Source organism: Mycosarcoma maydis, chromosome 3 (assembly GCF_000328475.2).
Source record: "Mycosarcoma maydis chromosome 3, whole genome shotgun sequence".
NCBI classification, from domain to species: Eukaryota; Fungi; Basidiomycota; class Ustilaginomycetes; order Ustilaginales; genus Mycosarcoma; species Mycosarcoma maydis.
In genome coordinates, this window is record NC_026480.1 from 1,245,921 (window position 1) to 1,268,928 (window position 23,008).

The window sequence follows — 23,008 nt, forward strand, 5'->3', positions numbered from 1 at the left end:
GGGACCTACCTTAACACATTCACAATTCGTGATTCGTGATTCGTGATTCCTTGAAATTCTCTGGTCGTCGCGAGCTTTCCGCCTGTGCAACACGTCATGGCACGGCGGCTATACACCGCACTGAGTGAGAGCCGAGAGTGACCGGTGATTAAAAAGAAATCGTCAAGCACGGATGATGCCATAGGATCGACGAAAGTTCCGTGTGTCCATGCGGTACACGCGATTCAGTGACGAGCATTCGTGATTGTTGGGGCATGCGGATTTACGAGTGAGTGCGTTACCTCGGTAGGGTCGAGAGCTCTAGGAAGTTTTGCCGCATTAGTTTTGCACGGGCCAAATGGGTAGGAGGCGGAGATGTGTCATGGATATATAAAGTGGCAATCAGAAGCGCGCTCGCCACGGTAGGTCTGTTTGCCACTAGCACCCACGCAGTGTATTTGGATCATGAGCGGTACACACAAGTTCTACACGCTCCCGGAGCCTTCTGCTCGCAACGGATTCTCGTCGCTGAAGCTCAAGGAGGGACCCATCCCGAAGCCTGAGGCGAACGAAGTTCTGATCAAGGTGCACGCGGTTTCGCTCAACTATCGCGATCTGATCATCGCCAAGAATGGGTATCCTCTGCACCTCAAGCAAGGCGAGCTGATTCCAGCTTCGGACGGAGCTGGTGAGGTGGTTTCGGTGGGCGAAAAGGTGACCCAGTGGAAACAAGGTGATCGTGTGGCTGGTATCTTTACACAGGCACACCAGCATGGTTCGACACCGGACAAGGAAGAGGTCAAGACGGCTCTCGGCGGTAGCATTGATGGTATGCTTGCTCAGTACGTCGCTTTGTCCGAGACCGGAATCGTGCGCATTCCTTCGCACCTTTCTTACGAGGAAGCTGCCACGCTGCCGTGCGCTGCTCTGACCGCCTACAATGCTCTGTATGGGATTCCCACACAGCAGCTGCGCGCTGGCGATACTGTGGTCGCTCAAGGCACCGGTGGTGTTAGCATCTTTGCGCTCCAGCTCGCGGTAGCTGCGGGCGCCAAGGTAGTCATCACCTCGTCATCGGACGACAAGCTCCAGAAAGCGATTTCTCTCATCCCGCAAGCCCAGCGTCACCTCGTCACCACGGTCAACTACAAGACGAATCCAGACTGGGACAAGGTCGCCCTCGACGTAACCAACGGAGTCGGCGTCGACCACATCGTCGAAGTGGGCGGACCAGGCACCCTTGAAAAGGCATTCAATTCAATCAAGCGCGGCGGCGTGATTTCTACGATCGGCTTCGTCGCCCAAGGCGACGCTCCCAATGTCGCCTACCTCGCGCTCACCACCGGCGCCCACTTCAAAGGCATCCTCGTAGGCTCGCGAGACCAGTTCGAACACATGAATCGCATTTTCCAAACTCACAACATCAAACCCCTCGTCGACAAAGTCTTCCCCTTCGAAAACGCCCAAGACGCCTACGAATACCAGTGGAGCCAGGCGCACGTCGGCAAAGTCGTTATCAGCGTCTCGTAATCGTACGCCAGACTCAGTTCTGTTTCCCATGCAAAGCAATTCACAGCAGCGTCTCACACCTCTGCAACATCTCCAACACCTTCTGCGTCCATGAACCTGGCTGACTTTGGATTCATAGCAGAGCCTCTTCACATTCACGCGACCAGTGTGTCCTGTTTAGATCCGGCTTACTGTGAGAGTATGAACAGATGTTGCAGTGAACCTACTGAATGAGTTAACTTCCCAACACCAACGAGACCCCTTAGGCAAGCGGCTTGTTTGCGAGCCAGCGGTTGATCATATCCGACGCAACCTCGGGTTGATCGTAAGGGACCATGTGACCAGCGGCGTACACCTGTGCAAACGCCACGTTACCGGCACCCTTACCACCCTTGCGAACCAAGCCAGCCTTCTTGCCGTTGACGGTCCATTCCTTGGCAGTGCCGTTGTTAAAGTCGTCGAGGTAGCTCGTCTCGAGGCTCTGCATCCACTCGAGGTTACCCATGTAGTTACACATGAAGTCGGCCTCACCAGCGTAGATGAGTACTCGGATGTCGTCCTCGATGAGCTCGGGAAGGAGAGCGGCCGAATCGTGCATCGAGTCACCCTGTAGCAAAAAGGCTTGGTTGATGTTCATGTTGCACGATTGGAAGTTGACCGACTCGGGAACACCGAGGTTCTTCTTGATGCTAGGTGTGTTGAGCAGCGTCTCGATGTATTCCATGTCCTTGTAGCATAGAGGGCCATCCTTTTCGCGGTCACACGTCTTGCGCACGTCATACAGGTTCTTACCGGTCTCCTGGGCGGGGCCGTAGAGACGACTCCAACAGTAGAGCGCAGCAGGCGTACAAGTGAGACGCGAGTTGTACTTCTGGCAAGAATTGATCAGCGACTTGCAGGTGGCGGCTTGCTGCTCGAGCGTCTTGCACGTCGAGCTTCCAGGCTCGAAAAGCGCGTACTTGTTGTCAGCACCACACGCGTACTCGGGTACCGAGGGGAACTGATACTGAGGCGAGCTAAGACCGTTGCCGATCATGACAGTATCGAGGTTGATGTGTTTAGGAGCAAGCTCAGGGTTGCTGTAACGGGCAAGAGCGAGGTTCTTGTTCTTCTTGTAGATGGTGGAGGCGATGTTGGGAAGGTAGGTGCCGGCATACGATTCGCCCGAGGCGGTAAAGGGAAGCTTAGAGTATTCGGGGAACTTGGCGAAGAAGAGCTGCAGGAAGGCATATACATCCTCGGCTGCCGCAGGCGAGTTGTTCACCTGGTCGTTATCCGAGTAAGAGTAGCCGACATCGACGGGCTGATCGAGGAACAGCAGGTTGGCCTTGTTGTTCCACGAGTGAGGGTTGTTCTTGACCGCGCGACCTTGGTCGGTGACACGGCAAGGGCCGAGCTCAAACAGAAGACCGGTGGACGAGGAGCAGCCGGGTCCACCGTTGAGCCAGAGAACGACGGGGTCGTCTTTGGGGCTGCTACGCGACTCGAAGAAGATGAACCAGAGATGCTTGGAGTCCGAGATATCAAGGTAGCCGCTGTGCTGAACAACGTCCTTGTCACAGAAAGCCTCGGACTGAGTGTTGAGACGAAGCGAGTACTCGGGGAAAGAAGGGTGGGTAAGGCGCTCGAACTCGAGACCGTCGACAAAAACCTTGCCGGTGTGGATCCAGTCTTTGACGGTGTGCTTGGTGCCGACGACAGCATCCTCGATCTTGTGCTCGATACGCTCGATCTCATTCTCAGCCCAGGTAAGGACATCCTCGGCCTGCTTCATGGACTCGGAAAAGACGTCATGAACACTCTGCTTGACCGGAGTTGCGGCAGCAACAACGCCCTCGAGCTTTAAAGCAGAAAAGTCAGGTCGACCAAGCGAGGGAATGACGTTCGAGACATCATTGTCTTCGTTCCAGACGAGGTTACCGGCCTGATCGTAGTGGATCTGCTCGAGAGGAGCAGGCAGCTTGGCAGCATTAGCGAGCGCAGCAGCGCACACAAAGACGGCCGAAGCGGTCGAGAGCCAAGAGGATCGCATTAGGAACGGTCGGTTCAAAGTATGTGGGCAACGTTGTTCGGTAAAAGAGGTGGTGACTGTCAGCTTGAAGACGAGGTGTCGCTGATGAGTGATGGTGGATGGAGGATAGATTGGGTCAGCAGGGGTTTGAGATCTAGCTCAGCGTCGATCTGTGCGAGTCGATGGGGCCCTGAAAGCGAAGCGAGCTGCGGTGGGTATAGAGGAATATTCACGGTTGTGATTCACAATCACGAATTGAATACGACGCAAGAGCACAAGAGCTCCCCTGCCCCAGCTCCACTCTGTGACTGGGCTGTGTCGCTTTGCGCACCCCTAACGAAATGCCTCAAGACTGTGTGAATCACAATTGTGAACGTTACATGATAATAATTTAGTTGGATTTTACAGAACCACCAATTCCGGCACGCGGAAGTCACATAGTGCGTTCATCAGACAGCGATAAAATTAAAAAGGCCACAGCTTAACTGAGCCTTAGGCTTCGTGCTTGATCGAAATGGCTTGACACCAGTCTTTCGCAAGTTACAGTAATTCACGATTATCATTTAGGCGAGAAGGCGTCACAGTCACGAGTAGATTCACGATTGTGATTGAGTGGAGGCTAAGCGCAATTGCAATTTCGGATCGCTGCGATCCGTGCTCGGCCGCCTGCTTTTCAGGCAACGTCACCTGTCAAATTGCGTTGGAGCCACCACTCAGACCGACTGCGGTTGCACTGCGGTTCTACCATGAGTTGCAACGTTGCTTTAGTTAGGGAATATAAGAAGACCAAAGGCAGTGCCGTCAGATTCACACTCACGGCTCTGTGACTGCTGAGCTGGTTTCGAGTTTGAATCACACCTCATCGCATTTGCCAACTACACCAATGCAATTCCGATCCACCATTAGCGTACTGTTGATCCTGGCTTCCCTCTTGACCATTGCATCGGCTGACTACTCGAGACGTAATCCGACCGACATGGTTCATATCTTGAAAAATCCTGACGGAACCGTCAACTTTGATGCTGTCAAGAAGGAGACTGACTTTCTCAAAGGGTGGGTCAAGACCGCTCCCTTGTTCCCACGCCAATATGAGTCGAGAACGACGTACTCACGCCCTCTATGTTTGCTCGATTCTTGCAACAGAAAATACGCTCAGAATGCGGAAAACGCAAAGAAGAACGCTGCTCAACAAGCGACGCTCGAGAAGCCGTCTGCAAACAGTCACGCGCCTCGAGCTCCCTTCGCTAGGCAAGGCGACATTGTACCTCCTAAGGCTGAGGGTCCACAGTAGTCAATCCGTCGTGAGCAACACGAAGAGATTCCGCAGCCATGCTGTGACCGAGTTCAAGGAGGACTTGCGTGGACTCTGGAGGCAAATCTCAGCTGAGGCCTCTCCTTCGCTTGCAAGTGTATCAGCGCACAATGTGGGTCCGTGCTCCCACCGAGCTTTGCGAAAAGAACAGTCAACACATTCATGATTATAATCACGAATTGCTGAATGCCGTCGCTGTTTCAATCGCGAATCGCTGCACGCAGAGTCTGGTCAATGTTAGCTCATGCTGTACTTACCCTCTCCACAAGGTCTGCGCAAAGTTAGTGAATCCATTCTGTATTCTTAAGATTCTTGAGCTACATGACTGAATGTTCGACTTCGACCAGCTTTCCAGCGATCTACCTAACCCATCTAGAGAAAGTCGGCGAGGATCTGACTGACCTCTGGCTGAGCCAGGCCTCTGTACTGGAGCTGTCTAGCCTGCAACTCAACTGCGCTCTCTTCTGCCAGCGAGCGTACGTTGAGGTTGCCCTCTTGAGCGACCAAACCGTTGTCAAAGAAGGTGAACGGAGCTCGGCTGGACAAGCTGTCGATGCGGCCGAGGAGGAATTCGAGATGGCGGAACGCGGCCGACGGTTGGTATTGAGGCACCATGTGGCCACTCAGATTGATGGTGACAAAGGTGAGCTTACGTTCGGTGCGAGTCTTGCCCATGATGCCCGATGCGGCCACAGTGCCCTCTTGTACGTCGTTGTGGAAGGGAACGTAGAAGTCGTCAGTAATGGGCTTTTGGAAACCCTGCTGGCCTCCCCAGGTCATATTCTGGATACTGAGAAGCGTGCCATTCATGAGCAGTACCATGTCCAACATGCCGTGACCGATCACTGTACGCTCTACGCGGTCAATCACCCCTGGAAGCACTGTGGTGGAGCTATAGTGTCCCTTTTCAGCTCCGCGGTCCAGTCCAGATTTAGTGTTGAACACATTTCCCGCCGAACACTCGAGCCAGGACGTCTCAAGAGGAGCGTTGATCGCCTTCTTGACGTCGGTGCGGTTGAAGTAGAGCGAAGCGCCCGGCGGAAGGTAGTCGCCTGAACCAGGACCGCCATTAATGTCCCACAGGACGGGGCAGGTGGTAGCCACTTGGTAAATGTCGAAGCAGGGATTGATATCGAAGATGGCATTGTAGACAAAGTCGAAGATATCGCACTCGTCGGTGGTAGAGGGAGGATCGGGGAACTTGCCCTTTGGAGGGAAGGTCAAGTGCTTGTTGAGGTACTTGGTGTAGCCACACTTTTCGTCCATGTCCTTGATCTGCGCCTTGATGGTTTCGTTGAACGGGAAAAGGCCACCCCAGTAGTCGACAAACGCAGCCGTCGGCACCTGCTCGGTGACAGCATCGACATTGATCGAGGGGTCATAGATCATGATTCCGGTGACGTTGAAATACTCGCTGTTCTTCTCATCGAGCATGCTACTCGCGATGTTTGGCACGTATTGACCAGCATACGATTCACCAGTGATGTACACCGATCGATTCTGCAGATCGAACGTGTCGACAAAGTTGCGGAAGAAGCCCTTGAACTCCTCGGCAAGCTGTGCCTGGGTGGTAATGTTGGGTTTGCCCTGCGAGAAGCCTGTTCCAACGGGCTGCTCTACCCAGACCATGTTGGTCAAGTTCTGCCACGTCCAAGGGTTCGGTAGTGGCTTGTACGTTCCGTATTGCCACAGCCACGGTCCGTTCTCCTGCGAAAGGCCCTCGAGCGAGCTGCAACCGGGTCCGCCGTTCATCCAGATGGTAATCTCGTTGCTTGCCAGCGGGTTCTTGCTTGGAAAGTACCAGAAGTACAGCTTTCGAGTTTCATTGACATCTTTGCTGATCGGCATCAATCCGGCGTACGACTCGCCAATGTCAAAGTCTATTTCAGGAACACCAGTGCCGTTGACAGCAAACCGTTTCGTCTTTTCGTTCAAGTGGATCCTAGAGCCCGTCACAGCCGAGTTTGTCTGTGTCTTGGCATACATGCGCGAAGCTCGATCAGCAGCACGCTGGTGGACATCGATGTAGTTAGACTGGAGCTTGCCGACATGTTGCAGGCCACGCGCGCACGTGTCGTACACGGCAACTGCTGTCAGCAGAAGAACAGAAGGCAGGAGCTTCATGATGCTGAAGCCCGTCTAGGTCAAGACGGTTGCAAGGTCAAGAGATGTGGAAGGTCTAAGTAGCTGTATGCGGCGAGAGGTCGATTATATAGGTCGAGGAGCATTCACAATTGCGGAACTGCAACAGGAAGCAAACTGTAGCCGTCATGCGCGACCAGCGCTAGAAGACATAGGACAGAGGGAAACTGCATGCGAATGCGATCAAGAGGTCGAGCAACACAGACGACCATTGGAAAGTTTAGAGAGATTTGGCTCCGAGGTAGCAGCAGGAGCGATGAGATGGAACCAGTGGCATTGTCGCGATAAGGCCATCACAAAACGCCGAAGAAGCGTCAGCAGCGACAGAGACCCGGCGGAAAGCGCTGACGTTGAATCTGCACGCAAGTGTGCAAAACTAGTTAACCAAGTTAGTAGTGATTGTTGAGCTGCAGACTTGAACCTATGCTGCACAGAATCTGGCACAGAATCTGGGTTCAACCGACGGTGGAGTGCCGGCTTGCGGTCCAAGGACACAAGCGTGGACTGAAGCGTGAAGCACGAAGGCATTCAGCGTGTGTCTGTGGGTGGCATCTAATCGTGAATGCAGGAATCCCTCTTCCGCCTCGCGGTGGCCTCGTTTTGTCAACAAGCGGAGTTTCATCGCTATCAAGAAGCTTTTTTTTCTCTTGTGCGTTGTTCTCATAAACCGTGGCAACGTCGCTAATCGCCGCTCTGACCGACGCGCACGCTCCGTTTCATTTGTGTAGGTTAACATTTGTGATTTGAGAGCGCACTGCACGCTGGCGTGGGCGAGAATTTATCGTGATTGGTGAAGCGAGTCTAAAAACCGCGGTAACGTAGCGTGCAGCGTCATCGCTGGCGTGTGCTCGCAAGCGTGTAGTGCGGTGCAAAGTCGCATACGACGTTGTGCGTCGACGCTAAAAATGCTAGGCGAGCTTCACGGAGGGTAGCGTGCCGTTGATCACCAATTGTGAATCACGAATGCTCTACAAACAAAGTATTCATCGCATGCACACATCCATCTAGATCGCTGCTTACATCAGGCGACCGGAGGTGGACCGATCGGAAACAAGAGCTCCGACCACTTAAGACCACCCACATCTCGTCCACGTTAGTGGCCAACGTCACATGCATGCACTTGAGCGCAGCCGGCAGCGGCTCCATCGGCTCAAACCTACGGCCCACTTGCCAATTATACCCCAGACATCGCCGCCTGACTCTCGAACAACTCGTGCTCATTCGAAGCATTCAGATGGATAGAGCGCCATTATTCCCTGCAGCATTCCAATGCCGCGAGTTCCTGCAAGAGCCATGTAGTGTATCAAATGTGAACGGTTCAATCAGAGTATAAGCTGCCCAGCGCGTCGTCCACACGCAGACTGATCTGAGTAAGCAGCGTGTGAACAAGCTTCTCAACACAAAACCTCACGCTCATGCTCAGTCGCAACACTAACTTGACATGCTATTGAGGACTCGACATCCCAACGCAAACATTTTAGTCGCACCGTCCAGGGCCAGACGCCCCGAGGGGGACACCCTAAGGGTATAAACAAATATGCAATTCGTTAGATCCTTGACATGAGTAACACGAAACTCGCAAGACATGCTTTTCCTCGAGTGGCTCAAGAACGCGGCTCGATCTCGAGCTCAGTGCCAATAGCACGTCTGAGATCCATCTGGATTCCGCTGTGGTCCGCATTGAGTTCTTGAGCCGACAGGGAGCTAGGCGGACCAGCCATCTGCTTGCGCTTGGCTGCCTGAGTGATTGCATCGAGGTTCGAGACGGTAGGCTTGAAATGCAACATGCCGCTTTCCCATTCCCACCAGCGCTGCATCTCCTCGAGGTTGTCTTCGACGTTCTTGCACTTCGCCGTCTCTATCGTCAGCCTGGTATCGTAACGCAGAGCAGCAGGAGCTTTGCGCGCAAAGATGGCCTGGTCAGTGGGATGCATCGTCGCATAGACCGAGCGCAGCTTGCGTTTGCGCGTCACGAGCGAATACATGCTTGCCTCGTGTGACGCGCCCGCCAAAGTCATGTTGCTGCCCAACGAAGAAGAGAGGTTCGAGTCAGTCATGCCGAACCCACTGACGCTAAACGGATTAGAACGGCGCGAGTCATGTCGTCGACGCCTCTTTCGATCTCCGATCTCACGGTACGTGCCAGCGCTGGAGGTGGATGTACCAAAGCGGAAGCCGGACCCTGACGCCGAGCCAGAAGCTTCGATCGCCTGTGCTCGACCCGTAGTTGCAGCTGCCGCAGCTTCTTCCTCAGGCGTTGGAATGTCGAGGATCGCACAGAGTGTCTCTACTACGCCGACGGGATGGCCTTCGACGTGTGGCTGCCAGAGCGACCATCTAAAATGACGCAAATTGGGCAGCTGACCACCTAGACCGCCCACAGCCCTTGCCTCGGATGGAAAAAGCATACAGCCAGAAATGTGGAGCGTACGCAGCGTCGCGAACGCTGGCGAAGGAATCAAGACACCCGGCAGCGGCCACACACTGTGCGAACGACCATCATCAACAAAGTCGGGGCTTGAAGGACCGTGCATCCTTTGATGATAGCTGAGCTTCTCGCGACGCGTCGTCTTCATGGGATGACCAAACAGCAAAGGAGAACTCCAGTAAGGGGGCGGAGGTCCCAGCGAGAGACTTTTAAGCTTGCCCATATTGCACAAAGCTCGACGACCGCAAATGCTGCGTTCCAGTACACCATCGAGCGCCAAATCCTTGAGCTTGGGAGTAAGCATCATGACGGTTCGCAAGCTTTGCAGGATCGAGCCCAGTGTCATTTCGGAGAGCAGGCGATCTTCGTCATTTCGTCTGCGTTGCTTTTCCTTTTGCCAGGTGGCGAATTCAGTTCCATCGTCGAGCCCTGTGTCAGGTTCGTCTAGAAGCCCGTTGCGAAGGGCTGAATCGAAGCCAAACATGCCACCACGAGAGCCCAAGATACTGTTACCGGCTCCAGCCCTCTCGTTGCCTGTGGCAAAGATGTATTCGCCGCCCCACATGTCGGCGGGATCCTCGGGCTTCTGTTGCTCGGGTTCGGCGAACTCGGGTAGGCTGAAGCCAGAGGAGCCTGCGGCGGTGCGACTGGTGCCGTGGTGCTCTGAATGCGAGGAGACTGGTTCTCGAACGATCGAGATGTCCATGCGAGTGGTGGATGCTTCCATCTCGGAGTCGTAATCGCTGCCGTCCGTGTACGAGTCAGCTTCGGATACAGCGTCGCTGTCCGAGTCTGACATGCCGTCGAAATCGCCATGACGTCCGCCGTAGACTTCGTCCCTGGTAGGAGGTGGTGCACCGCCTACAAGGAGGTGGCTTGCGCCCGAACGAGCAAAGAGCGTGGGATGGGTGAAGTGGTTCTTTGTGTGGAGCTCGGGGCGTGGACGAAGCGCTCGCCAATTGCGGAGCTTTGGATCGTTTGCCGAGTCGGCTTGCCAGATACGACGAGCCACGATACGAGCACGAGCTCTAGTCTTGGCAAGGATCCAGACGACCCACCACTCGACCTTTTGATCGCCGACCTTTGCGATTTCGGACCAATTGGATGAGCGCCATGCAGGCTTCTGAACGCCCATCTCTACAAAGCAACGGTCGCGCTCAGCGTCAATCTCGTCAAGATCGAGCTCTTCCGAGTAGATGGGCTCGTCGTTGTCGATCGTACGAGAGCGGTTGGGCTCGGGTGCCTGGGTAGCATCGGCCCAGTCGAGCGGATCGTTGTCGGTGCCTGGAATCCTTTGCTCGGCGCCTTGGGCCGAAAAAGGCGTAACCATGTCGGTGTCGAGAAGAGTGGATGCCGGTGGGGCACAAGGGCCAGTCAAAGGGGATGTTGAGTGTGGAGAGGCATCAGATGAAGAGGGTTTGGAGGAGGATGCGGAAGAGGATCTGCTCGAGGTGGCCGACAGAGAGAGACGCTTCAGTTCAAGGAAGAAGGCGCGTTTGGCAACTTCTCTGAACTGCTTGACGAGGTCACGACCGTCCCAGAGACGCAAGACCCATTCATCAATGCCGATCGAGTTCCATCCACGATGATCACGATCGCCGGAACCAGGAGAATCAATGTGAATGCCTCTTGGGGCACGCAAAGGGTCAATGGTGCGCGCGTTTGCCTGAACATTTTGGGCAGCCCATTGTGCGATCCTCTTTTCAAATGCAGGAGAGAGGAGATTGGAAGGAGCGATACCCTGAGCAAGACACTGCCGCACGTCCTTTATGGTGGCAAGATCGGTATTGAGGCTGTATGCAGTCTGAGATCCACCTAGGCCGAAGGTGAGTGCATTAGGCGGGACACCCTCGCCTTGGTAGGTATGGCCAACCCATAGATGCTTGACCAGACGACCAAGAGCCGGACGGTTGGTGAGGGTACGCGCGAAGAGCGAAAGGCTAATAGGATCCGAGAGGCGAGGACCCTTGTAGAGGATGGAAGCAATGTAGGGATAGTGTTGTGGCGAGAGAAGGAGGAGCTTGATGGTGGTGCGTATATCAAGATGCGGAGCTGAAGAGCGAGCCTTGAGTCTGTGAGCGTCAAAGTCGGACGGCTCACGAAAGTCGTCGGTGCGAAGGGGGGGTAAGGTACATGCTAGGTAGAGAATGTGGTCGACCAGCTCGTCGGGCAGTTGCACTTTGTTCGTTGGCGCCATCCTGTCGAGGATGACGCGACGGACGGCGAGAGGGTATCGAGTAACGTGACAGAGCAGCGATGCGTCTGAGCAACTTGATGCAACGTTTAGATTACCAGAGTGATGCCTTGGAACCAAATTGCAGATGGTGGTGAACAGAAGATGGGAATGGGATGAACGCGAGACAAAACGGAGTTCGATGCGGATGTGTTGCAGACGAGATGTGCAAAAGGAGCGTAGAGATGAGCTGGTATGTGTGCGAGCGATAGGAGGGTGGAGACGATGAATGTGGAGAAGACGCAGAAAAGAATGAGAGGTGCGAGAGCTGATCGGAGCGGGAGGATGATCTCCCTCAGTGTGTGACTCTGGAGGAGGACGAGGCGAAGGAACACAACGACAACGACAACGACAACGACAACGACAACGACAACGGTAACGCCAACGCCAACGCCAACGATGCCGCATTCCGAAAATCCAGGTGGAGCGAGTCGAACCAACTCACGCGCCAAACTACTAACTTAACCAAATTAATTATCTATGAATCACGAATAAAAATTAAAATCGAAAGGCACCGAGAATCACAGAATCGTGAATCACGAATGTAACGGTGTGATTGATCATTTACGATTCACAATTCACGATTCGTGGTTGCAAGATGACTCGCCTAAATCAGAAATCACTGAATTGCGGATGCGAAGAGCACAATCCCAGCCAAATCGCAAGCGAACAGCTAGTCAGGAGACGGCCACACGCTACGCTAGCAACCAGGTGAGGATGCGGAGGCAATCAATACACGCTAAGAGTCCCAACAAGCATTCATCGCGGCACAAAGTGTTCCGAATACAGGTGGCGGTCAATCACCAATCACGAATCACGAATCACCAATCACCAATCACGAATCGCAGGGCTGAGGACATGCGAGCAGCCCATCGCTAAGCGTGTGCAGTATCCTTCTTTGCTGAGCATCCGTGTTGCCAACGTACGAATGGATCGTGTGCGAGTCAAGCCTAGGTACACGTCGCGGAAGCGCAGACGACACTCGTGACTCGTGATTCAGAATTCAGAATTCACAATTTATAATACAAATCACAATTCACGATTCACGATTCGTGATGGCTCTGCTTTCTGATTCGCTGACATCCGCATCAATCTAATCTATTCACGAATTGGAAACCAATTTGGGCATAACACTGCTCAAGTGGCTCCATCGTTGCTCAACTCAGACCCTGTCCGGAGACCGCTCTGCCTTGTCCCCCGCTTGTTATTCAAACTCGGGTTCGCTTCTGCCTGCCAAGCCGTCGTTTAATCCGTTCCTCGTGGTGCTTTAGCCTACCGCCTTATCCGAACAAATCGCGAATCACGAATCAGGCTTCGAGCTTCAGGCTTCGTCAGCGTCAGTTGCCATGGTGATCGGTGGCCCCGCCCTTGTCATGGTGTTGCAAGCGTCAACTCAGTGTCGTCGCAACCATTATTCGCGATGGCAAACACCTCGCACTTCGGACGCTTTTTTGCCGAGACTTGGAGCAACGCTAAACAAGCATGCTAACTTAGAGATGCCGGATCCATGCCTAAGCCCAATTCACGGAAGGGTCCACACCGGAGCGGCGCGCCTCCATCGGAGAGACCTCATCCGCGTTTCAGACCCAAATAATAATCCTTGAATCCGTTACGTGAATCACGAAACCAGGCCAAACCACCCACAAACGTGCACGGCTTGATGATGGGTGGTCTTGGAATCTGTCCCAAGGCTGCCGAATGGGATTCGCCAATCATGAATGCAGCTTGGATTCACTGTCCAAGTCTTGTCGATTTCTGGCTCATGACTGCCAAGTCACTTGTCCCTTTGTTCGCTCGCTCGCTTACGACGTTGACGTTGGTGGTGCCTAGCGTGTTGATGCTCTGTCCGAACTGGTCATCGAGTTGAGGCCAGGCCATGACATGCCTGTCTTTGTTTCTAGATGCCAAAGCGAGATTCACTCATCCTAGCATTTGTGATTGCTCGACCGTCACACCTGTGTGAACGCTGCTTCAAACAAAAGCTGCAAGCCAGATCGTGGACCTATCTCTGCAGTACCGGTTGTCTTGAGCAGCTATGAAAGGATCTGGAACCTGCATATAAGCACGAAGCTGCCCTAGCCGTCTTCCGTGCATTTTGCACAAAGGCTTGGCGGGCGGTAACGAGGCTTGAATATTGCCAGCATGGAATTGCCACTGGTCAGTTGGCCGTTTCGATTGCTCGTGTATGTGACCTGAGTGTGCTGTGTCTGAGTGGCTTTCTTAGGGTTGGCCGCGTGCCGGTTACCCTTGTCTTCGCTCAGCACACGGGTAAATGGGCTTCTACGCTGAATGCCAGCAATAGCCCAACTTTCGTGACGGCATCGAATCAAACCATCCTGATCTGGCTGAAAAGGCTGAAAACGTCTGTCCATCCTTGCTTGTAGTGTCGGCCACCTTTGTCAGGCGAGAATCTTGTCTCAAGAGGCGCAACGTCGCAAACGCACCCTTACAGTTGAGCATCGCTCATCGCTTTGATGCACGCCGCGTCTTTCCGCAACCCTCGCAACAGGTTCACACACTTTACCGATGCTCTCATGTCTGGACTAAAGACCAGATCTTTCCTGCTGTTCTCGAATCTCCCTTTTGTGTCTCGCAGCCAAGTGAGCAGCTTCAGCCTGTGTTGCACAGGTACATACATGCACAATGTTCCACTGATCCTGCCGGATAAGTTATCAGCCAGGTCTATGAAAGTGAGCGAACATTCGTGATTCTAGCTCGAATTTCCTCGATCGTTAGCCACTCACGACTCACGACTGACTTACCCCATGACCTCGCTTCCCTCCACGACTCGCATTCTTCACTGCTTGCCCACACCACCTCCTAAAAAACCCACCCGGTCGCATACAGGGAGCCACAGGTCTTTGATACCCTTGATGCGTTCTCGCTCAGCAGACTTGAGCTTTGCCGTGCTCACGCGTGGGTTCGAACAAGAAGGCCGAGGCAATCGAGGCCGTTGTACTACTTTCTCTTTCCATTACTTTGCTTTGGTCCGGGTATCCAACACTTCGAGGAATTTCTCCGTAGGAATCTGCACTCTGCCGACCCCGAGAGCTTTGAGCCTCTTTTTCCCCTCTTTTTGCTTGTTGAGATGCTTGAGTTTGCGCTCGTAGTGTCCACCGTACAGTCCTGCTGTTACATCCTTGCGGTACGCCGACAGCGTCTCTCGCGCAATCACCTTGCTGCCTGTCGTGGCTTGGATCGACACCTCGAACTGTTGTCGCGGAATAATCTCCTTGAGCTTCTTGGTCCACTGGCGTGCGTTGTACATGACCTTGGAACGGTGCATGATGATCGACAGCGAATCAAGTATCGTGTTCGAGATGACAAAGTTGAGCTTGACTAGGTCCGATACCCCATATCCGTCCTCCGAGTATTCGAACGAGGCGAAGCCCGACGAACATGATTTCAGCTTGTCGAAAAAGTCGGTCACAATCTCGGACAGCGGAAGCCGATACGTCATCTGAACTGATCGAATCGCTGAAGCTGTCGCAGGGAACGAAACCTCGAGCTGTTTGCCACGATGCTCGGCGCACAGTTGCATGATCTCGCCCGTGTACTCTTCCGGACACCGCACCACCCCTTTCACCATGGGCTCCTCCAGTAACGTCACCTTAGATTTGCGTTCCGAGTCATCCGGAAAGTGAATCGGATTCGAAACAATCTCTTCTCGTCCGTCTCGCCAAGTCACTTTGTATGGCACCGAGGGCGCCGTGACCAAGATCGCATGGCCGTATTCGTCTTCCAGTCGTTGACGGAACACGTCGAGGTGTAACAGCCCCAGGAAGCCCAAACGACACCCCTGGCCGAGCGCCATCGACGACTCTCGTTGCACTGTCACCGAGCGATCGTTGAGTGCGAGTCGTTGAATCGCCTCTTCCAACTTGGTAAAGTCAGTTGTCTCGATCGGGAAAATGCCGGCGTAGACCATCGGCACGGTCGGTGCAAAGCCTTCCAGCGGCTCCACCTTTTCAGACGCCAAGTGGAATGTGTCGCCAATCTGTGCTTCACTCATATCCTTCATGTTGGCGATGATCCAGCCGACTTGGCCCTTGCGCAACACGTGTGTGGCCATCATTTCGGGAGAATTGACACCCAAACTCAGCACCTCGTACCTTTTGCCCGTGTGGCAGGACGTGATGCGATCGCCCTTCTTTACGGCACCGTCTGCAATCGACACCAACGACACCACTCCCTTGTACTGATCGTACCAACTGTCAAACACCAGAGCTCGGAAGCCCGGTCCCTCTCTTCCTTCCAGCTTTCCATCCTCCACACCCGTCGGAGGTTTTGTCCTCTCTACTAACGCGCGCAAGACGCTGTCGACGCCTCTCCCCGTCTTGGCTGATATCAAAAGCGGCTCCTGACCAGGCAGGGTTGTGTCAATGCCCAGAATTTCCTCCATCTGCAGAGAACAACGATCCGGGTCGGAAGCAGGTAGATCACTCTTGTTGAGCACCGGCACAATTGTCAGGTTCTTCTGCTTGGCAAGCTCAAACACAGTGATGGACTGTGCCTGTACGCCCTGAGTGGCGTCGACCACAAGGAGTGCGCTCTGACATGCCGACAAAGATCGGCTGACCTCGTACGAGAAATCGACGTGGCCGGGACAGTCGATGAGGTTGAGTAGATATCGACCTGGTCTGGGTACGAATCCGTCTTGGAATGCCGAGATAAAGCCCTCTCTTGGACCATCGTAGTCGTACACCATGGTCACCGCTTGTGATTTGACAGTGATACCTCTCTCCCTTTCCACCTTGAGTTTGTCCAACACCTGCTGATTCGAGCCGTCCGACGGGATCGTCCCAGTGAGCTCGAGTAGCCGATCTGCCAATGTCGACTTGCCGTGATCTACATGGCTTATAATGGAGAACGTTCGTGTCTCGAGCCGATCCAAGTCCGACACGTCACGAGTCGCCGTTTTGGGCGAGCTCGACGATGCAGACACAGCTTGTTGAGATGATGTCGAGCTTGTGTAGAATCGAGTCGACGAAAAGGGACCAAGGCAGCGCTGTTGAAGCTGGGTCGAAGCTGCGCGCGCGTGCGTAACGGCCTGGGCACTCGTTGATCGAGACCATATCCTTGAGCAGAGCACTACGGTATTTGGCCGTAAGGCTACCTCATAGCGCCAAGCTTTGGCGGTACGGCATGCTGGGCGGATCATTTCTCATCGCGCAAGCCCGCTTGTCAACAACTCTTCGTCCTTGTCGATGTGAATCACGAATGCGTCCGAGTGATCGTTGTACGCGGTAAGTGTAGCAGACCCGTAACGAGTGGACACAAGAAGCTCAAAATTCTCAAGCTTAGTTCTTCTGAACAATCGTCGGAATTCGGCCACACTCACGACTAACTCCGACTCAAGACCCCCGATTTTGTTCAGTCTGTATATGTATGGACAGGACAGCGCATCACACATTCTACTCATTACTGCTCAGACGCTTCCCGATCATTACTCGGATGTATTCTGATTCGCAACAAACATCTAGAATGTACTTTCGGTGCTGTCGGCACCCATTGCTTGCGTTGCGGAGCTTCCGGAGCTGACTGCCTGTAGCATACGGTCGACGTAAGCGGCACCAGACCACTTCTGGTGGGTCAGCACATCACAGCCGATCTCCTTCTCCTTTCGCTGCACCAATTCGACATAGGCAAGCATGCCGTCCGTCTTGAAGCGCTGCGAAAGCTCGCATGTCATCGCACCGGTCGAGTGAAGGCCGGCAAGCGAGATGAGCTGGAAGACAAAGCCAGACTTGGCGAGATCCCAGACAAAGTTCTTGAGGTCCTGGTCAGAGAATCCGTGTGCACTCCAGTTGAAACTAGGGCTGAGGTTGTAGACGAGCCACTTGCCCGGCAGGTCGCGGTGAATATCGGCAGCAAAGGTTTGCGCCTGTTTGAGGTCAGGCGTCTTGGTTTCGAGCCAGAGCATGTCGGCATACGCGCCAAAGATCTTGACACGCTTGATGGCAGCTGCGACACCGCCCTTAAAGTGGTAGTAGCCTTCCTTGGTTCGAGGAGCATCCCAGCACCAGGTAGGCACACCTTCAGCACCAAAGACCTCCTTAGCAATCGCTCGAGCTTCACCGTTGGACACGCCACCGGCAACTTTTTGGCTGTACACCTCAATACCTTTCTTGTTGGAAGCATTGTGCTTGGCAACAGCTTCGTTAAAGGTAAGCAGCTCGCACTTGTCCATCCATGCCTTTTCGACAGCGTCAACCTCGGGACCCGAAGCGCCCGATGCCTCTTTGGCAGCAAGGGTGTCCGCGAGGCTCTTAGTACCCTCGGGCAGGTTGTAGGCGCCCTTGATAAATTCATGATCGCGGGCGTCGATGCTAGAAGAGATGAGCTTGGCCGACTCCGAGTCAGTTCGGGCAATCAAGATATTGGCCGAGCCGAGAATATCCCATGCAAATCGCGTAGCGGTGAGGCGGTTAACGTGCTCCGAAGTCGGGACCAGCACTTTTCCTGCCTGGTGACCACACTTCTTGCCGCCGTGAAGTTGATCTTCGAGGTGGATACCAGCAGCACCCTGCTCAGCAAAAAGCTTGGCCAGCTTGAAGACGGTGCTGAGACCACCGTGACCAGTGTCGGCATCGGCAATGATGGGTCGCAGGTAATCGACCCAAGGCGTCTTGGCCTTTTGTTCAGGGGTAAGCTGGCATCGTTCGTCCCAATGCTTTCGGTCATGGTGCTGCTGAGCCTTGAAGAGACGCTGAACCTGGTTGGGTACGGTGGTGTAGGGGTAGTCTGCAAGATCGGGGCCCACCTCGTTGTTGCAAGTGGTGAGCACGGAACTGCATGCCCAGCCAGAGACGTAGACAACTTCCTGGTTGTGAGCCATCTGCGATTGCTGGACGGGATCGATGGCACCCATGGTATGCGCGGGTGTGCCCTTTGCTGCATGTTCGGACAAGATAGCAAACAGCTTATCGGCAGCTAGGGACGAAGCAGGCGGCTGAACGGGCATGGACCCACGCTTTGAAACCACGGCTTCTGGACCATATGGACGCTTGATGCCCTTGAAACGGGGACTGTCGAACCAATCCTGCACCTGTTTGACGGCGGCTTCGTAGTCGGCCTGCTCCTGCTCAGCCGTGGGTGGCTTCACACGTAGTGGAGCGGGCGGTGGGTTGAGCGATGTAGCGGCAATTGAGCTCATTCTGACAGCCGCGGTGGAGAAAGTGGCGCTCCTGAAGTGCTCACCGACGAGAGACGAACAAAGACTGAGACGTGCGAGGCTAGACGACGGAGTAGTCAAGCAATGTGCTCGATTTGCGTTGACGCGAGCCAGACGAGCAGCGGTTAGACGCAAAGACATGATGATGCTCGATCAGTAGAGGACGAGCGCGTTTTCTTTGTAATGGTTGTGAAGATGGTGGTGATGCCGAAAGGAGCGATTCGTGATTGCGGGTAGGATCATCAGAAGAAGATTGCGGCTTGAGTTGTTGAAAACCGTGAGGTTGAAGCGAGCATCGGAGATTCGTTATTGCCGTGTGCCGTGTGACGAGACAGAGGCTCTTGCGGCTAAGCCGCAGCTTCCGGCTCTGTGAAACCTAAAAGCGGTTGGGGCCGTCTTCCCCGCATTGAAAGATTCACAATCGTGAATTGACTGTGGATCACCACAGTCAACGTGAAACGAGAATTGTGAATTCACTCTCGGCCGTGAGTCGAAAATTTCGAACAATTCAAACAAGGCTTGGTGCTTTCGCGAAGAGCTTCTGACCGGCAACACCTTCTTGGTGTCGGTGCTTCACATCTACTCTATTCACGATTCAACTTCGTTGTCACGCTCTCAACAGTACAAGCCCTGCTTGGCAGAGGCATCGCATAGCCTTTGCTGAGTTACAACTGCTACACGGAATTAAACCGCAGTCAATCGCCGTCAAGATGATGTGAAGCTTCCACGGAGCCCACTTGTCCACCTGGAATATGTCCGTTACTGTGGAGAGATAGCTTGTCCTACTGCTCGATAGCTCAATTCTCAAAGATGACAATAGACGCATTGGCCACGCTCGTTAACCCGACCAGCTGTCTGCCTCGCCTCAAAGCCGAACCAGATGCGGCACATGTTCACAGCGCTCTCTTACATCTCTCGCGTCTTTACTCTCCACAGTCGCTCAGCAAGGATGAGAGGAATATCTTGGTCGCTTCTGACGCAGAATATGCAGCCTCTTCATATCAAGATGCGCTAGACTCGGCCAAAGTAGATGGTAGCGAGAGGAGGTATGCCATGGACTGGCTCACTCGACTCATCGCCAGCGGACTTTATTGGATTGACGAAGCACGAGACCATATTTCCGCCGACGACCTGTTGGATTTGGCTGGCCGCATTCTTGGGGGCACCGCGAGTCTTGAGGAGGCTGGAGCCATTTCGCGCGAGTTCCGTTTTCCTCTCAAGGACCCTATTCTGTTCTCGGAAGAAGCAGCAACGTTGATTCCGTCTGCATTGTCGTCCCAACCCATAGAGATCGTTCTTCGCGACGACCCTTTACCACCGTCAAATACGCAATCGGAAGCCAACACACAGAGCAGCACAGGTTCGAGTCAAGATGCGGCTGCTGCTGTCGGAGTCCAGACGTGGGGCGCTTCGATCGTTGTGAGCGATGTCCTCGTTCGATATCCCGCTCTGTTTCATCGCGGACTTGCTTCCCAAAGCCACCTCTCCGACCGACGACTTAGGATTGCTGAACTCGGAGCCGGTACGGGTCTTTTAGGTATGGTAGCAGCAAGGATGCTACAGCAAACAAACGGTGCTGCAGACGTTGTTCTGACAGATTACCACCAGCAAGTGCTCAAGAATTTAGAACACAACGTGGGGCAAAACTTTGGCTCTGCCGTGCAGCAGATCGAGCCCCCGAGAAAGGTGTCGGTCAGCGTCGAGCATCTCGACTGGCTGGAGATGCATCACGAGATACTTCAGGGCGTTGTTGATAACGATCGACCCAAGTTTGATCTCTTGCTCCTGGCAGATGTCATCTACGCCCCCGAGCACGCTCTCTGGATCCGTTCGTCCATCGAGGCGTTGCTACGAAAGCCTATCAATGACCAAGACGAAGCGCTTTCTCCACGTGCACACATCATCATGGCCGTTCGTGGCACAGGCAAGTTTGAGGGACTCTTTCAAACAGTTGAAGATGCCTTTAAGCCGCGTGTTCAGGCAAGTGCGCTTCCCTCGCTGAGTGACAGTTGCACAGATACCCCGATGGACACCATGCCTGGAACACCCGCGCTAGCGCCTGAGTTTGCAACAGCTATGAACTCAAAAGCCACTGCTCAGCATAGTCATGAACTGCACATCCGAATGAGCGCTTTTTCGCTGCAGCAGCCGCGCGCATCGATGGAGCGTTCAGAGCTTACGATTCTCAAGCGACGCAAGTTGGACAAGCGCGCTAGCGTCGGCAGAGACGATGAGCAAGAGTACCTTTGGTTCGAGATCGGCTGGTCGCCTTGCATCTCGACCTGCAACACCTAGGCATGCCACACTCGTGGCTTTACTTCACCACTGTAGACATGAGCTTCTCTGGCTAAATTTAGATCTTTGCCACCAAAATACGTATGACTTGAATCGGAGCTGTCTTATCTCCGAGCCAAGATAGTGTACCAACCCCTTGTATGAAAGATCGGGGTCTATGTATCTGTCCACTTGGTCCACTTTGTGGCTGTCGATCGGCAGCTCCTTGGCGACTGATCAATCCATCGGCGGTTGATCTGCTTGCATTCGGCATTGCCGGGTTGGAAGGTGGAATGTTGGTGAAAGTTTGGCATTGGACAGTGCACATTATCAATCACTGATTCGCAGTCAGGCATAAATTCGGTTCTAACCGTGCAGCACATTCTTGGCCTGGTTGACGAGCAACGATGAAAGCAAATAAACATCGATAGGAGAGAAGAAGATCGAGGAGACCTAGAGTGAAGAGCTATAAATTGAAACGGTGGTCAGCGTGCGGTTGAGAGGACTGGTTCTGCTCTTTCTCAGCGCTGTCTGGGATTCAGGTTGATCCGGAGTTAGCATCGGCAGCCTTGATGTCGCGACTGTAGTAGTCGGCTTGGAATCTCCAGCTTGCCACGCCGTCAAATTCGGCCCATTCCGGGTTTACTTGGGCTGCTTGAGCCCACGCCGAAGGATCGTAGAAAGCCGGTGTCTTGACGCGCGTGTCGGCCTTGTAGGGCACAGGTGGGATTTTGGCGTTGTTGGTATCGAACACGAACTGTGTGAGGGTATCGCCCGTTGCCCAGCCGTACCAGGGCCGGCCGGCCCACTGAATTGCGCCGTTATTCGCTGCTGATTGCTGCTGACCATTCTTGGAAAAGTTGACCTCGATGTAGTCCTTGACATTGTACAGTATCGTGGCTTGATCCACCGGATAGATCGAGGGCGATTTGGCTGGAGTGATGGTGACCAGGTTGCTTCTCAGCCCGGCGATCAAGTTGGAAGATGTGTAGAGCAGCAGATTGGAGAATAGGATGAGTTGCTTGTAGACGAATCCCTTGTCTGCTGTGTTTGGCTGCTTGCCAGAGAGCGAAGGATGACGCATGCCGAGTACCTCGAGCTTCGCCTCGTCGAAGCTTGGTCGAAAGAAACGTGGACCGGGACCCGTGTGGTTCTGATAGCCCAGTTCGAGCATGACAGGATGATTCACCTGTGCATCGTACGCTGAAGCGTCGAGACCGAGCAATGTGATCTGGTCCTGCGTGAACGGAATGAGCGGCGAAGGCTCGATGCCTCGAATGTTGGGAGGCAGCAAGTTGAGGATCTGTGATACCGGCATGAGCAGAGGCACCAGCATCACATCATAAGTTCCGTTGATAGCAACCATTGTAAGTGTCTTCGGTCCGGATTGATGTAGTATCGCCTGCGTATCGTGTTAAGGAAAGGGAAACAGAGACAAGTACTCACGATTGGAGCGAGGTTCGATGGTTCAGTCTTTAAAGACTAAATCCCGGCGGAATCTGCTCCACTTTTACTCCACACCTGCACACTCACGACTCACGACTGCTTGTTTGAGGTCATAGGCAGTTTAGGCTCAAATGTGAATGAATGGCAACCGTGAATGGAATCTTTGGTCAAAGAGTCGAACGGTGCCGGCGACCCCAGAAGGGAAAGGGAACGGCTCTCGACATGCTGCCGCCTCTGAAAGCGTCATCTCGTTTAGGGCGATGCACGAGACGAGGGCGTGCCTGATACGAACGAGCCTTAATCCTAAGAATCAAGATATTAGGCTTGCTACCAACTAGCTTACCAACACTCACGACTGGAATACACGATATTTGAGGGGGTTCAAGATCGGCAGCCGTGAATTGGTAGGTGCAGCAGGAGGCGAGGAGCTGAGTAGGTACAGTAAGGCACAATTTCACGAGTGCGAAACCAAACTCGAGTCGCCAATCACGAATCACGAA

At 53.8% G+C, this 23,008-nt stretch overlaps 10 protein-coding genes across 10 annotated transcripts; 4 read left to right on the forward strand and 6 right to left on the reverse strand.

Annotated features, from left to right (window-relative positions):
• Positions 1-444: 444 nt before the first annotated feature.
• Positions 445-1,509, forward strand: UMAG_01885 (putative Alcohol dehydrogenase; the record flags this gene model as incomplete). The annotated part of the gene is made up of 1 exon (XM_011389517.1): positions 445-1,509. One exon carries the CDS (start codon positions 445-447, stop codon positions 1,507-1,509), a length of 1,065 nt encoding a protein of 354 aa, XP_011387819.1.
• A 241-nt stretch (positions 1,510-1,750) lies between these two features.
• Positions 1,751-3,520, reverse strand: UMAG_01886 (uncharacterized protein; the record flags this gene model as incomplete). The annotated part of the gene is made up of 1 exon (XM_011389518.1): positions 1,751-3,520. One exon carries the CDS (start codon positions 3,518-3,520, stop codon positions 1,751-1,753), a length of 1,770 nt encoding a protein of 589 aa, XP_011387820.1.
• A 955-nt stretch (positions 3,521-4,475) lies between these two features.
• UMAG_12173 (uncharacterized protein) lies at positions 4,476-4,790 on the forward strand (the record flags this gene model as incomplete). The annotated part of the gene is made up of 2 exons (XM_011389832.1): positions 4,476-4,552; positions 4,643-4,790. 2 exons carry the CDS (start codon positions 4,476-4,478, stop codon positions 4,788-4,790), a joined length of 225 nt encoding a protein of 74 aa, XP_011388134.1.
• Positions 4,791-5,183: 393 nt separating this feature from the next.
• On the reverse strand, positions 5,184-6,935 carry UMAG_01888 (putative serine-type carboxypeptidase f precursor; the record flags this gene model as incomplete). The annotated part of the gene is made up of 1 exon (XM_011389519.1): positions 5,184-6,935. One exon carries the CDS (start codon positions 6,933-6,935, stop codon positions 5,184-5,186), a length of 1,752 nt encoding a protein of 583 aa, XP_011387821.1.
• Positions 6,936-8,557: 1,622 nt separating this feature from the next.
• UMAG_01889 (uncharacterized protein) lies at positions 8,558-11,578 on the reverse strand (the record flags this gene model as incomplete). Its single annotated transcript, XM_011389520.1, has 1 exon — positions 8,558-11,578. The coding sequence occupies one exon, from the start codon at positions 11,576-11,578 to the stop codon at positions 8,558-8,560; it is 3,021 nt and encodes a 1,006-aa protein (XP_011387822.1).
• Positions 11,579-13,756: 2,178 nt separating this feature from the next.
• Positions 13,757-14,282, forward strand: UMAG_01890 (uncharacterized protein; the record flags this gene model as incomplete). Its single annotated transcript, XM_011389521.1, has 2 exons — positions 13,757-13,771; positions 13,917-14,282. The coding sequence occupies 2 exons, from the start codon at positions 13,757-13,759 to the stop codon at positions 14,280-14,282; spliced, it is 381 nt and encodes a 126-aa protein (XP_011387823.1).
• Positions 14,283-14,588: 306 nt separating this feature from the next.
• UMAG_01891 (putative GTP-binding protein) lies at positions 14,589-16,775 on the reverse strand (the record flags this gene model as incomplete). Its single annotated transcript, XM_011389522.1, has 1 exon — positions 14,589-16,775. The coding sequence occupies one exon, from the start codon at positions 16,773-16,775 to the stop codon at positions 14,589-14,591; it is 2,187 nt and encodes a 728-aa protein (XP_011387824.1).
• A 318-nt stretch (positions 16,776-17,093) lies between these two features.
• UMAG_01892 (putative isocitrate lyase) lies at positions 17,094-18,929 on the reverse strand (the record flags this gene model as incomplete). Its single annotated transcript, XM_011389523.1, has 1 exon — positions 17,094-18,929. The coding sequence occupies one exon, from the start codon at positions 18,927-18,929 to the stop codon at positions 17,094-17,096; it is 1,836 nt and encodes a 611-aa protein (XP_011387825.1).
• A 669-nt stretch (positions 18,930-19,598) lies between these two features.
• Positions 19,599-21,083, forward strand: UMAG_01893 (uncharacterized protein; the record flags this gene model as incomplete). Its single annotated transcript, XM_011389524.1, has 1 exon — positions 19,599-21,083. The coding sequence occupies one exon, from the start codon at positions 19,599-19,601 to the stop codon at positions 21,081-21,083; it is 1,485 nt and encodes a 494-aa protein (XP_011387826.1).
• Positions 21,084-21,600: 517 nt separating this feature from the next.
• UMAG_01894 (uncharacterized protein) lies at positions 21,601-22,428 on the reverse strand (the record flags this gene model as incomplete). Its single annotated transcript, XM_011389525.1, has 1 exon — positions 21,601-22,428. One exon carries the CDS (start codon positions 22,426-22,428, stop codon positions 21,601-21,603), a length of 828 nt encoding a protein of 275 aa, XP_011387827.1.
• Between the last annotated feature and the right edge of the window lie 580 nt (positions 22,429-23,008).